Here is a 15,700-nt window from a genome sequence, read left to right on the forward strand (position 1 = left end):
ATCTGATTCCTTATTTTAAAATGAGTGGAGTGAGAAGATGGCTCTAGTAACAATGAGCACATAGTTATGTTTGAATACGTATATTAACCCTTTCCCACTTAGAAGCAAAGTGAAAATGGCTATGTGCAAACAGCAAAAAACAAGAACATCCTGCGAGTAACTCGCAGTCTGTTGAGGTTTTATGCTGTTTGCTGCTCATCAGTAACTAAGGATTGGAGATGAAGTAGTTCAAACTTGAATTTAGTAAGAAAGTCTTAAAATAAATTTAACTTTCTAAGGGACTACAAATGCGTGAAAATACGTATCTTGGCTAAATTGCACTTAACGGTACGCAGTTGTTTACCAATATCGACAAAGCGGGGCTTATACTAATGAAATATATAGGATAAAAAGGATTATCAGATGTTGCATTAGCTGTTAGGTGTTTGGCGCTTAGCAACGATAAAATTATTCGTTTTTCCATTCTTTTTATGTCCCCCACTATAGTAGTGGGGGACATATTGTTTTTGCCCTGTCTGTTGGTCTGTTGGTTGGTTGGTTGGTTGGTTTGCACCAACTTTAACATTTGCAATAATTTTTGCAATATTGAAGATAGCAACTTGATATTTGGCATGCATATGTATCTCATGGAGCTGCACATTTTGAGTGGTGAAAGGTCAAGGTCATCCTTCAAGGTCAAAGGTCAAATATATGGGTCAAAATCGGTCATTTAATGTACACTTTTGCAGTATTTCAATATTCAAGATAGCAACTTGATATTTGGCATGCATGTGTATCTCATGGAGCTGCACATTTTGAGTGGTGAAAGGTCAAGGTCATCCTTCAAGGTCAGATGTCAAATAAATGTGGCCAAAACCGCTCATTTTATGAGTACTTTTGCAATATTGAAGATAGCAACTTGATATTTGGCATGCATGTGTATCTCATGGAGCTGCACATTTTGAGTAGTGAAAGGTCAAGGTCAAGGTCATCCTTCAAGGTCAGAGGTCAAATATATGTGGCCCAAATCGCTTATTTTATGAATACTTTTGCAATATTGAAGATAGCAACTTGATATTTGGCATGCATGTGTATCTCATGGAGCTGCAGATTTTGAGTGGTGAAAGGTCAAGGTCAAGGTCATCCTTCAAGGTCAAATATATGGGTCAAAATTCTCAATTGCTCATGTTATGTCACTTCTGCAATATTGAAGCTAGCAATTTTATATTTGAAATGCATGTGTATCTCATGGTGCTGCACATTTTGAGTGGTGAAGGGTCAAGGTCAAGGTCATCCTTCAAGGTCAAACATCATATAGGGGTCAAGGTCATCCTTCAAGGTCAAACATCATATAGGGGGACATTGTGTTTCACAAACACATCTTGTTTATTATGTACCAGTAAAGTGCAATGACCCTTGTATCTTAGTGGTAAAAGGTTAAACCCACTTCCCACAGAGCAAGGCTTATATTAATTTCATTCTTGCAGCGATCTGGAGCAGGCAGTGGAGGAGCTGAGATCTGACGTGTTGTCACGGCAATGCCGCGTACAGATGAGCGACGTGGAGGGGATGGCACTGATACTGAGTCATGTGACCAAACAACTTGGCGATTTGAAAGGTATACAGATCATGCCTTATAGAGGTTCGAAATTTTGTATATAACGGCACTGATACAGAGACATGCGACCAAACAACTTGGCACTTTGAAAGGTCGACAGTTCATGCCTTATTGGGGTTGAAATTATTGTATATAATGGCACTGATACTGAGTCATGTGACCAAACAATTTGATGATTTAAAAGGTATATCGGTCCTGCCTTATAGGGGTTGGAATTATTGTATATAATGGCACTTATACTGAGTCATGCCACCAAACATCTAGGCGATTTGAAATGTATACGGTTCATTCCTTATAGGGGTTGGAATTATTGTATATAATGGCACTGATATTGAGTCATGCGACCATACAACTTGGTGATTTGAAAGGTATTTTGGTCATGCATGATAAGTATAGTAATAGATATATAGGATATCTGATACTGATACTGAGTCATGTTATCAAACAAATCAGTCATTGGAAAGGTATATAATTCATGCCTGAAAAGGGTAAGATTGATATATGATCTGAGTTGTCATTTTGTGCCTTTTTTTTGTTAACTGAGTTAAAAGATTTTGAAAGTAAAGAGAACCTGTGTGGAGAGTCTTTTTAGAGAGCCTTTAAAAAGCTTTTATAACGAATTTGTTTAGATGAGTTTGATAAATATGGTATGAAATTGCAAAAAGTGTCAGATCTTCTTTTGTCAGTAAAAAAGAACAGGAGGCTTTCGTATTTTACCTAAACCTGTTGTTAATAATCCTATGAGTTGTCTACTCAAAACTGTCACATCATTACTTATAAGTGACATCATTACAACAAGATAATGTCACCGCATCATGTGATTCGTCTGTCAAAGAATGTTTAACCAATAGAAATTGGTTGTCTACATTGTTGTCTAAAGCATGGTTGAGAGAAATGTATTTGTTATGGTTGTTTTTCACAGAAATAATATATATTATGTATGATAATTAAAAAGCCATCTAGGGAAAAAAGGTGTGCTGTAAATTTTGCTGTTTCCACTTCTCATCCCAAAAAAGATCTCACTTGGTCATAACTAATGGTTTTAATCATGAAATATCTCTTCCAATTTTAAATTGAGTTCAGCTCAAAAGTCCTGATTGCTTTTTTATGCCCCCGAAGGAGGGCATATTGTGATCGGACCGTCTTTCCGTCAGACTTTGCGTTTTGGTTTCGCGTTTAGGTTTCGAAAAATGCTCATAACTTCTATGTCCCTTCACATAGCAACTTGATATTTGGCATGCGTGTGTATCTCACGGAGCTGCACATTTTGAGTGGTGAAAGGTCAAAGGTCAAAAAACGTATCAAAGTGGCGCAGTAGGGGGCATTGTGTTTCTGACAAACACATCTCTTGTTATATTAGTCCCCTACCGGTTTCACCGGAGGGAACTTATGGTTTTCGCTCTGTGCGTCTGTGAGTCTGTCACACTTTTCTGGATCCTGCGATAACTTTAAAAGTTCTTAATATTTTTTAATGAAACATGGAACATGGATAGATGGCAATATGGACATTATGCATGTCATTTCGCTTTGTTCCTACATCTAAAATTCTGGTTGCTATGGCAACAAATAGACTAGAAATACTGCTGAAAATGGTGTTTTTTTCTGGATCCTGCGATAACTTTAAAAGTTCTTAATATTTTTTCATGAAACTAGAAACATTGATAGATGGCAATATGGACATTATGCACGTCATTTCACTTTGTCCCTACGTCAAAAATTGTGGTTGCTATGGCAACAAATAGACTAGAAATACTGCTGAAAATGGTGATTTTTTCTGGATCCTGCGATAACTTTAAAAGTTCTTAATAATTTTTCATGAAACTTGAAACATGGATAGATGGCAATATGGACATTATGCACGTCATTTCATTTGGTTCCTACGTAGAAATTTATGGTTGCTATGGCAACAAAAAGACTAGAAATACTGCTGAAAATGGTGTTTTTTTCTGGATCCTGCGATTGCTTAAAAGTTCTTAATATTTTTTCATGAAGCTTGAAACATGGATAGATGGCAATATGGACATTATGCACGTCATTTCATTTTGTTCCTATGTCAAAAATTCTGGGTGCTATGGCAACAAATAGACTAGAAATACTGCTGAAAATGGTGTTTTTCTGGATCCTGGGATAACTTTAAAAGTTCTTAATATTATTTCATGAAACTTGGAACATGGATAGATGGCAATATGGAAATTATGCATGTCATTTCATTTTGTTCCTATGTCAAAAATTCTGGTTGCTATGGCAACAAATACAAAATCAATTCTGACAATGGTGGAATTTCTGACAATAGTGGAGCCAGTAGGGGACTTTTATCGCTTGGCAATAGTCTTGTTAGCATTATTACATGTCCTCCATCTTATTTGAACACATGTCAGCGCATATCTGCTAAGATGGTGTTTTTTTTCCCTGCTAAGAAAATTAATTTAAATGCATTTTATTTTTCAATTGTTTTGCACTCTCTAGATTGTGTTATTATCCTTGCATATTTGAAACAATGAAATTCTCCGATAAGACGTGAAATTATATGGTTGTCATTGTTTCCTATTTTGTTTTTTAGCCCGCTTTCCAAAACTTCAAGAGCGTTTGAAGCATGTCATGGCTGCAGAGATGGAAGTTATTGTTAGAGAAGAAAAGTGTGTTTTCTTGTATAGTTTTGTTGAACAAAATGATGTGCCATTGTGCATTATTATGACATGTTTGTATTATTATATTGTACCATTTCATTTTTTGTTTAGTATGAATCCAACACTTGCATAGTTACATAAAAAAATCATATTCTTACCATTGTTTATTGCTCTCTTAATTAAGCAAACAATCGTAGCAAAACATGATGCAAATTTTGCAAACATGTGTATGTCAAATTTAATCATTTGAGTTGCGTTCTGAGAAAACAGGGCTTAATGCATGTGCGTAGTGTCATTCCAGATTAGCCTGTGCAATCCGCACAGGCTAATCAGGTACGACACTTTCCGCTTTTATGACATTTTTTGTTTAAATGAAGTCTCTTCTTAGCAAAAATCCAATTTAGGCGGAAATTGTCGTCCTTATTAGCCTGTGTGTATTGCACAGGCTAATCTGGGACGACACTTTATGCACATGCATTATGCCCAGTTTTCTCAGAACACGACTCATTTAGGTGACTGCTCTGCATTTCTTTATCTGTAAAAACAAATTGCTGTTTCGTTAAAAAGCGTTTTTTCAAACATGACCACCCGATGTCATAATATTTATGAAGTTCATAATCTGAAGATAAATTATATGACACATGATTTGTAAAAAGAACATTCACCCATTACCCGTGTGATATGTGCTCTCACTTGCTCTATAATATGGGAAGTAATAAAGCAGACAAGGTCACTTTAAAATTGCTGTGTCAGAAGCTAAACTTACTTGGGATTTTCACTACGAAAGTCTCTTTCCGCTCGAAAGCAAAGTGAAAATGGCTGATTGCAACCAGCATAAAACCATAACAGCCTGTGTGCAACTCGCAGTCTGTTCAGGTTTCATGCTGTTGGCTGGTCATCAGCACCTTAGGGTAAGAAATGAAACCTTTAAAACTTGAATGTAGTCAGAAAGGTTTTGAATTTAATTTGATTTTCTAAGGGTCTACAAAAATGTCAAATGGCTTAAATGATTGGTGAAGGGTTAACTCAACTCTATGTTTGCAGATGGCTGAAGGACGAGCCAGAACGATTGGACAACTCGTTGAAGAAATGCAAGAAACTCACTGGTACCTTGTTCACATTGAAAAGGTAGGGCACTCTTACCCATCTTGTACACATGCTTTACCCATTTATGCCTAGTGGACTCTCCCATCCTTCTAAATTGGATCACTTTATTTCCAAAATTAGGGATTTCTAGTATACTTATTTCTATATTTATGCCCCCCTTCGAAGAAGAGGGGGTATATTGCTTTGCTCATGTCGGTCTGTCGGTCCGTCCACCAGGTGGTTGTCAGACGATAACTCAAGAACGCTTGGGCCTAGGATCATGAAACTTCATAGGAACATTGATCATGACTGGCAGATGACCCCTATTGATTTTGAGGTCACTAGGTCAAAGGTCAAGGTCACGGTGACCAGAAATAGTAAAATGGTTTTTGAATGATAACTCAAGAACGCATATGCCTAGGATCATGAAACTTCATGGGTAGATTGATCATGACTAGCAGATGACCCCTATTGATTTTGAGGTCACTAGGTCAAAGGTCAAGGTCACGGTGACCCGAAATAGTAAAATGGTTTCCGGATGATAACTCAAGAACGCATACGCCTAGGATCATGAAACTTCATAGGTAGATTGATCATGACTGGCAGATGACCCCTATTGATTTTGAGGTCACTAGGTCAAAGGTCAAGGTCACGGTGACCTGAAATAGTAAAATGGTTTTCAGATGATAACTCAAGAACGCATATGCCTAGGATCATGAAACTTCATAGGTAGATTGATCATGACTTGCAGATGACCCCTATTGATTTTGAGGTCACAAGGTCAAAGGTCAAGGGCACGGTGACTCAAAATAGTAAAATGATTTTCGGATGATAACTCAAGAACGCTTTTGCCTAGGAACATGAAACTTCATAGGTACATTGATCGTGACCCGCAGATGACCCCTATTGATTTTCAGGTCACTAGGTCAAAGGTCAAGGTCACAGTGACAAAAATCGTATTCACACAATGGCTGCCACTACAACGGACAGCCCATATGGGGGGCATGCATGTTTTACAAGCAGCCCTTGTTAGAATTTTTCTTACAGAAATTCCTTTAAGAAAACAGCGCAGACCCTGATGAGATGCCGCATCATGCGGCGTCTCAGCTGGGTCTAGGCTGTTTGCCAAGGCCTTTTTTCTAGACGCTAGGCATATATGGGTTTATGTGCTTGATATAAGTGTTGAAGATAGTCAGTGGAAGATAGGCGCTGTTGTTGAATTCCTTTAAGAATTATTTTATGAATGTTAATAATAACAAAAACATTATGTAAAAGTCACAGAAAAATGGGTATCGTAATGTAATTTACATCTTACATCAAGTCCTTACTGGTAAAGGACTAATAGTAGCAGAAGACCAATTATTGGAAAACCTGTGTCTATGACTTAACTGTTCGATCTTGGAAAATGAGAATACAATGTTGCAGCAAAACACTTGTGTGACGGCTGTTAATGTTCAAGTTTTAACTTGACTATTCACTGAATAGTCTTGAGCTTTCCTACTTATCCAAAGTTTGGCGTGGCCGTCACATCCCCATAATGCTCTTGTTGGCGTGGCCGTCACATCCCCATAATGCTCTTGTTAAGGAAAATATGCAGCGATTTCATATAAATTCTGCAAACCTTTCCTCACGTTTAGGAAAGTTTTTTTGGGTCATATAAATCCAGGAAACAAAAAAAATGTAGCTATCATGGTTCTGCAAATGCGCTCCATTTTCTCCTGCTCTGTTCTGGCTGATGTATTTATAGGAAAATAATTCCAAAAGTATTAATTCGCCAGGTCTCTACATAAACTCATAGACCATTCCTCTCTCAGGCTGGCCAGTGTTCAGGAGCACCGTCCCCCTCAGACCGTGTCGCTGTCTGCGCGGGCTCGTATCCCCACCCTGGAGGACAAGAAGGCAGTGCTGGAGAACATTCAGGCCATGGTCCCCAACCACGAGGCCCGAGTTCAGGGAATACAGGTGAGTTCAGGTATACAGGTGCCATGCATGCTACAATACCAGCCACGTTTTGGGAGAACTGGGCTTAAGGCGTGTGAGTAAAGTATCATCCCAGATTAGCTTGTGCAATCTGCACAGGCTATTCGAGGACAACACTTTCCGGCTATACTGAATTTTCTTTCATTAGAGACTTCCTTTAAATGAAATAATTAATACAAGTGGAAAGTGTCATCCACGTTAAGCCTGTGCGGATTGAGTAGGCTTGTTTTGGATGACACTGAACGCACATACATTAAACCCAGTTTTCTCAGAACGTGGTCACCTTTTTCAAATACTGGGGGCCGTTTCATAAACGATCGTACGACAATTTTTACTTACGAGAGAATTTTGTAATCTTTTTAAGTAGACGAACTAGCTCGCCATGCTAGTCAAATATATACGGCGATTGAGATGCCAATGTAATTAATTAAGTACTGTAAATGTATTATCATATGATATGGACTTTAGCAATTATGTATCTTCGAAAAACGTATCGCATCGTACATGTGTACTAGGATGTTTATTGAAACAGTCCCCAGGTATTTATGTTATTATTAATATATGAAAAAAGTATTTAGCTGCTGTAATCAAACTTCATAACAAGGTATCCATTATCAAGGGTCAAAGGGGGGTTCAAGGTCACCATTTGTCAAATAGCAACTAAAAAAAAAGATTTGGAACTAAAAAAATCTTATTCACTCATATTGAACATAAGAAGAAATCTTTCTCAAGTTGATGCCAGTGATATTTGGAAGCACTTTTGCTTACTTTAACATGTCATATTTACATATTTTTTAGGCTGCAGAAAATGCCAGAATGATTAAGAAGAAGATCACCACTCAGCAAGAGTCGCTGCGTTTTGGGAAGTCTCTAGAGCTTGCTACGAAGGCTCTGAAGCCCCATGGTGCTCCGTCATCCCAGCCAGTGGGGACAACTGTGTCTTCCTGTCAGCTGTTGTCCACGGCAACCATGGGTGACACCTCATCCATCATATCATTTGTTATGCCAATGTCCACTTCTACACCCAAAAGTGCTAGTCAACAAGCTACCTCGAAGCCAGAATCGTCTGCCACCTCTCCGTCCATTGCCTACCCAGTTATGAGCCTCATTAAAACTGTGTCGTCTGGTAGCGAGCAAATGTCTGCTCGAGATTTTCTTTACCATGACGATCCTCATGCGAAGGTTCACGAACGAAGAGAGCAGAGGTTGGATGGGAGGAGCAGTAAAGGTCTGAGTTCAGATCCAGCAGTATTACCGGTGACTTCAACTGAGACAACTACCCACAAGAGACAAATTGGCAGGAAAGGAGAAAGGGCAGAAAAAGAACGTGCAAAACAAATAGATTTGACTACTCAGAAGACAGCAGCAAGGGCAGCATTTTTCAGTTCACTTTCTTCACCACCGACCCCCACTACATCAACATCACCAATAACAACTGGTGGATCACTTTCGGTGGATTCACCAACAGAATATGGTAAAGGATCTAGTGCAACTGGTCCTCAGTCCAAATCAGTTCCTAGTACAGTTCAGACTTCGAAATCAGCTTTTTCATCCAGTGCTGTAACCCAGCCTCATTATGGAGTATCACAAATCAGCAGCTTACCTTCATCTGCTTTAAAACCTTCAAGTTTGCCTGTGTCTGGATCCTCTATAATATCGAGCCAAAGATTCAGTCCAGCTTCACCGTTCTGCTATGCCAGCACTCAGACAAGCTCTAGCCAACCGCGGACCACATTCACCGCTATTCCAAAACCATATTCACCAACGAAATCTAGGTCAAGCCCTTTAACACCCGAGTCACCAAAGTATCAGATTCCTCCTAGTCAGCAGGGATTAGTTCCTCAAGGACGACCCCATCCATTTTCTCTGTCTGGTGAGGACTCACAAAAGGAGTCTGAACTGTCTGGAGCCAGACCAAAAAAGTACCGCCACCCCCACCTCCCAGGAAAAGTAGTAAGCTGCCTGGATCAGCTGTCCTTGCAGTCAAAGAGGCTACCATCAATGGATCTCTGCCAAAGCCGAAGACAAAACACTCTGATGGCCACATATCAAAGCCATCAGTGACTTTCGCTTCATCGACAAAGAGTGACTCTGAAGTTATTCGACCTCCAAAGCAGTTCGCTAGTAATATTGATTTTGACACTAAAGTGGAACGAAAATCTAGTGTAGGGTCTTTAAAACAGTTTTCAACTCCTTTGTTAGAGAGCAAGAGAGACAAACTGGAAATCAAAGGTGAACAACCACAAGAACCTGTCAAGAAAGTTTCTGCAAGTAATTTAGATTCAGAAGCTGTACCTAAAGAAATTGAAAAGACCTTTCTGAAATAGAATTTGAAAGTGAAATTTCAAAACATGAATCCTCGCGTAAAGTTATTGATGGCAAAGTAACAAATATAAGTGATGATAAAAGTGATCAAACTCTTTGCAAAAGTTTGGGCAGTTACAGCAGTTCCAGTAGCATTGATTCCCAAAAAGACCTCTGGCTCAAAAGGAAGGATGAGGTTTCTGAGGAAAGCTCTTCACTGACCCAGAGCGCTGATGAGACCATTAGCCAATCAACAGAGCTGAAATCTAGAATTGACCAATCAGTCTCATTTGATGAACAGGACGTCCAAAGAAAAAAAGTGGGACCACCACCTCCAGAAAGAAGATCTAGTTTGACTTCAAAACCAAAAACTGAAGAGCTTTCAGATCTTGAACAGTTTGCAGCAGAGAAGAAAACTAAAGAGAAAGTCATTGATAGATTAGTGTAAATTTGCCACCAGTTAGTTTCTAAGTAGATTTGAAACCAATTGTCAAATAGGTTTATTTTTACATGTCAGTTAGTTCTCACTTACTGGTAGCAGATTTTGTCGGTTTGCTCTGTACATGTACATGCATTTATGTTTATTAGTATTTATCGATTATAATTTATTTGTCACCGAGTATACTTGTTTTCACTTTGGGGTTTTTTACACATGCTTTCTGGCAACATCTAATATTGCAAAAAGCAAAAAAACGATGCAATGTACATTTACTGTGCAATAAATCAGCAATAAGAACAATCAATGATGCTTATAAATTATAATGTTCATGCTTGCCAATATTATAAAATTTAGCAGCAAACACTGATGCACGTATTGTCAAAGAGGTACTTTTTAGAATACACTTATGTATTTACTCAAACATGTCTGTCATATTTATTTGCTTTGTAGTCATGTTCTTGTAAAGTACTTTAGTAATGTTGACAATGTTACGATTGTATGCTATTTAGCACATTCACGCAATTTTGTTGTAAAGTACTTAATATTAAAAATGTTAAGATTGTATGTTATTTAGCACACATGTTAAAAATGTTAAGATTGTATGTTATTTAGCACATACACATATGGCTAAAGCCTCTCATATCTGATACTTAATCTTGAAGATTAAACATACATTTCTTATGCATAATAGTATTTGCAAAAGGAAATCACTTGTAAAACTTGATGGACATCTAACATTCATGACTGTTACATGTAAAGAATCCAAATATAAAAAAACACTATTTCAACCACAATTTACCCTTTCCCACTCAGAAGCAATGTGAAAATGGCTTTGTAAAAACATCATAAAACCAGAACAGCCTGCAAGTAACTCGCAGTCTGTTCTGGTTTTATGCTGTTTGCTGTTCATTAGTATCTAAAGGTTAAAAATGAAGCCTTAAAAACTTAGATCTAGTAAAAAAAAAGGTGTATAATTAAATTTAACTCTAAGGGACTACAAATACGTCCAAATACGTATCTAAGTGGTAAAGGGATAAAGACTAGTAACATTTGTGTAATATGTATGTCAGGTGATTGATTGTTAAAGATAGTTGTTGCTAATTTATTTCTATTCTTGACATTTTGCCAGATGTGTTCAAAAGATTTGAGGGTCTGCTGTTAACACGGAGTGACATATCATTGGGATTTTAACATTTTGTCATTCTTCTATCACTTAGGTCATTTTTACAATTGATATGTGTTCCAGGTTTTGGAGCCTTTAATAGGCTTAATGACTATGAGACATAGCATACATCAGAGCATGAACATAGCATACATCATAGCATGAACCTAGCATACATCATAGCATGAACATAGCATACACCAGAGCATGAACATAGCATACATCATAGCATGAACCTAGCATACACCAGAGCATGAACATAGCATACATCATAGCATGAACCTAGCATACACCAGAGCACGAACCTAGCATACACCAGAGCATGAACATAGCATACACCAGAGCATGAACATAGCATACATCATAGCATGAACCTAGCAAACATCATAGCATGAACATAGCATACATCATAGCATGAACATAGCATACATCATAGCATGAACCTAGCATACATCATAGCATGAACATAGCATACATCATAGCATGAACATAGTCTAGCAAAATTGTATGAGATGTGATGTGTGGTAAAAACATTTGTATGTCCCCCAGTCTATACTATCTATCTATCTCATGGAGCTGCACATTTTGAGTTGTGAAAGGTCAAGGTCATCCTTCAAGGTCAAAGTTTAAATTTTGCAATATTGAATATACCAACTTGAAATTTGGCATGCATGCGTATCTCATGGAGTTGCACATTTTGAGTGGTGAAAGGTCAAATGTCAAGGTCAAAGTTTAAATTTTGCAATATTGAATATAGCAACTTGAAATTTGGCATGCATGTGTATCTCATGGAGCTGCATATTTTGAGTGGTGAAAGGTCAAGGTCATCCTTCAAGGTCAAAGGTCAAAGATATGGGGAGGACATAGTGTTTCACAAACACATCTTGTTTTTAAATAAATCTTTCTAATGTTAATGTGTCTGATTTTATTCGTTAAAGTACTTTGAATGCCACTGTTTGAAACCTAAAAATAAACAACACTTTTTTCCATTTTAAATAAAGTATATAACACATATGGTATTCCTTCTCATCCCAAACAAACGAAGCTGAAGCACAATATTTAAAATTAGGTATCAATTTCTTCTCAGTTTGTTTGGAAAGTTTTTTATACAAAACTATGAGTTTAACCAGGTATTAGTGTTTTATCCAGGTATATGGAGCTGCACATTTGGAGTGGTGAAAGGTCAAGGTCATCCTTCAAGGTCAAATGTCAAATATATGGCTTCAAAGCGGCGCAATAGGGGGCATTGTGTTTCTGACAAACACATCTCTTGTTTTTTTGTTTTCAATATTAAATAATCATATCAAAATTTCTTTCATCGGGGATTTCAATTGAATCCTGCATTTTGATGCAAGCAAGTTTCAATTTTCTCATTTTTGACTTCTGCCAAAAATTAGCCGTAGATCATTTTGACACATTTGTTTTCACAATTCGAATTGAAAAAAGGACAAGAAATCTTTTATGGAAATAATTATATTTGTGTGAAATGTTTTATTCATTATTATGATAAATAATAATACAAAATATTACAAAACCTTACACATGCATTTACATGTAGGAACATTTCAAATTACTTACTTCAGTATTTTGACCATAATAATTTTTTATTTTGACCTATCATAATTTTGAGACATTGGGTCATTTTGACTCCTGGTTTTCAATATCTACCGAAATCCCTGTTGCATCATGCAAGTGTTAAAATTCATAATTAAGGTTCAACAAAGTATTGAACATAACAGTCATGTCGACAGTTGATTAAATATGAACTCTCTTAACAGAATCCAGAGAAAGGTTATCCAAGATTTTTTTACCTAAGAAATTGTGTCGATTATTTATTTTACAATTCTTCAGCCAGATTGTTTTCAGTTGTATGAACTGGTTGCTTATACGGAAACTTGTTAAATTACTTATGTAATGCTCCTTATTTTTAACAATTATACATGTATCTATCCTGAACTCAATGTTGACTTACAAGAATAAGCTTGTAGTAATGTGTGGATTTTTTTTGTTTTGGCCTAAAATGTAGATTTTTTTATGTAGCTTAACTAGATAAAACAGGTTAAGAATTTGATCGATTGAAATTTCCTGTGTTTGTCTGGTTCAATTAATTCTCAGTAGTTTTAGTAGTTATGTGGTTATTTATTGCTTTGCATCTGTCTGTGGATTGAATAGTCTCTCCCTTCTGCCAATTTCCCACAACATCTAGAAACTGTTGTTACAATACTCATTTAAGTTTATATGCTGGTTTATGTGGAGAAAAAGGAAGACACATTTTGATTTTGAGTCAAAAGGTCAAGGGCCACAGGTGCTTGAAACATAAAATGTGTCTCCACAGATATCTTGGGAATGCATTGAACTAGAATTTGTATGCTGGCTACTATGGAGAAAAAGGATTGGTCTCTCAACTTTGAGGTCAATAGGTCAACTGTGTTCTCATCACCACTTTCTTACCATGGGATATCACTAGAATGTTTAGACCTATGATCATCCTCATTATTGTGAGGGTAGCTGTGGATAACAGGAAGACGCCTGTTGGTTTTGAGCTCAACCTGTCAGAGGTCAAAGGTCATGTAACATAAAAAACGTCTGCATCAAATAAGCAATTATTTTGGTTAGTGGGAAAGGAAGTAATGTCAAGATTTTCCGATAAATGTCACAGTGGCATACAATAATGAATATTACAAAACATATCTTTAACTTGGCTGCATGTGGCAGGGATAACATGTTTAACAAACATCTCTTATTTCCATACTACATTTTAAGTACTTGTAGCATAAACATTTTTTAAATACACATAATTCTGTTTCAAAACTTTCACTAACATACTGCTTGCAATTTTACACATTTGGAATACCTTCGGCAATTGGATGCTGAATGTAATCTTTTAAGTGTAATTTGTTAGATTGTGTACTTGTTTCGTGCTACAAACATATTTTTTTGTTCAACCAAAAATAGTATTCACATTGAAGAAAATGAAAAGATGTTATTAGCAAGGTCACGATTTTGTTTAATTTTAACATCTTTCGAAGCGTGTTTTAATTCAACCAACCTTATGGATGTTATAGGTTATTAGATATTTACCAGTAATCGTCTTAACAATGTTCTTTTTGCAATGATTAATATACATATAATGATTATTGAAACAATTATGTGTTCTATTGCTGTATTTATTTATGATTCCTTTATAATAATGACCCTGTACCATGGACATATGTATTGTTGTTTGTACATTTGCATGCATGCATGATGGGTTTTTTTCCACAAAAAGAAGATATTAGTTTTCGACTCGGTATTAAAACACTGGACAATAAATGCATTGAGAGTTGAGCTTGTTTCGAGTGTGTTTTGTTGACCTACTTGGTATAAGTTTTAGTTGTTAATTTCTTTCTGAGTACAGGTGTTCAAAACAGTGAATTGTACTGAAATAATGACACGTAATATCTCTGTCTTGTCTTCTTCGTATCTATGTTACGGGTTGGAGAAGTGTCATGATTTTTCGCTCACACGTTCATGTCATAGAGACAATGTGTGCCACCAATACCGCTTAACTTTTCTCTAAAGTTTGTTCAACGAGATCAAATTTAGAAGGCATTAGCCAGACAAGGCAACTGAATGTCAATGTCACACTTGATTGATGAATGTATGAGAGTGTATTTTAATGTCTGTTCTATATCCACTATGTCATTTATGAAACGTGCCCGCGATCTTTTATCACAATCGATGCAATACACATACCGGTACGTCGTCACAGAATAATGTCAACCAGGTATGTCTAATATGCATATCTGGTGCCAACCAAAAGTCAGGTCTCGCTTTGAAGTTGAATGGCGTCGGATATAGTTGAGCTTTCTACTGTGTTTTGAGGTCTTCACTTACACGTTAACTTAAAGGCACTTTTAACAAAAGGTTTTTTTTCTTGATTTTTATCATTAAAAATCAAAAGCCTAAGTGTGTCCTATTCATGGCATATTGCAAACCGCTGGTGTATGTAGCCATGCATGTTGCCAATGTGTCATACTAAATGTACAAGTAAACATTGAACATACTGATTCGTTAGAATATTACCCCTTTACCACTTAGATGCGTATTTTCACGCATGTTTGTAAGGCTTTATCTCCAAACCTTAGATACTGATGAGCAGCAAACAGCATAAAACCTGAACAGACTGCGAGTTACTCGCAGGCTGTTCTGGCTTTATGCTGTTTGCACAAGGCCATTTTCACCTTGCTTCTGAGCGGGAAAGGGTTGAATTCGTGGATCGGTCAACCTACAAAATCAACAAAAATTAATGACCCACTAATGTTATAATTTTGTTTCGCAGTATTACACCCAAGCGCGAGACCTGTGGTTCTACACAATTCCTTACAAAGAACATTGAAATTTTACGTAATATTAGGTTAACTTATTTACAACCTTTGTTCGTGATTTAAGATGTAATTTGTAATAATTGGAGACACTAGATGGCGGTAAAAATAATCACGAACACCATCATTGAATAAGCGCGC

General features: G+C 36.9%; 1 protein-coding gene across 10 annotated transcripts in view; it reads left to right on the plus strand.

Moving 5' to 3' along the window:
* LOC127856225 (SRC kinase signaling inhibitor 1-like) overlaps positions 1 to 14,522 on the plus strand; it is a 250,653-nt gene extending 236,131 nt beyond the window's left edge. For 9 of the 10 annotated variants that reach the window (XM_052392316.1, XM_052392317.1, XM_052392315.1 and 6 more), the window contains 5 exons: positions 1,467 to 1,597; positions 4,158 to 4,233; positions 5,269 to 5,352; positions 7,125 to 7,272; positions 8,089 to 14,522. In XM_052392316.1, coding sequence (XP_052248276.1) covers positions 1,467 to 1,597; positions 4,158 to 4,233; positions 5,269 to 5,352; positions 7,125 to 7,272; positions 8,089 to 9,354 — 1,705 coding nt within the window. In that variant the 3' untranslated portion in view covers positions 9,355 to 14,522. The remainder of the gene's footprint in view (positions 1 to 1,466; positions 1,598 to 4,157; positions 4,234 to 5,268; positions 5,353 to 7,124; positions 7,273 to 8,088) is intronic. The other variant, XR_008037915.1, reaches the window with a different exon arrangement.
* The last annotated feature ends 1,178 nt before the right edge of the window (positions 14,523 to 15,700 follow it).

Source organism: Dreissena polymorpha, chromosome 13 (assembly GCF_020536995.1).
Source record: "Dreissena polymorpha isolate Duluth1 chromosome 13, UMN_Dpol_1.0, whole genome shotgun sequence".
Taxonomy (NCBI): domain Eukaryota; kingdom Metazoa; phylum Mollusca; class Bivalvia; order Myida; family Dreissenidae; genus Dreissena; species Dreissena polymorpha.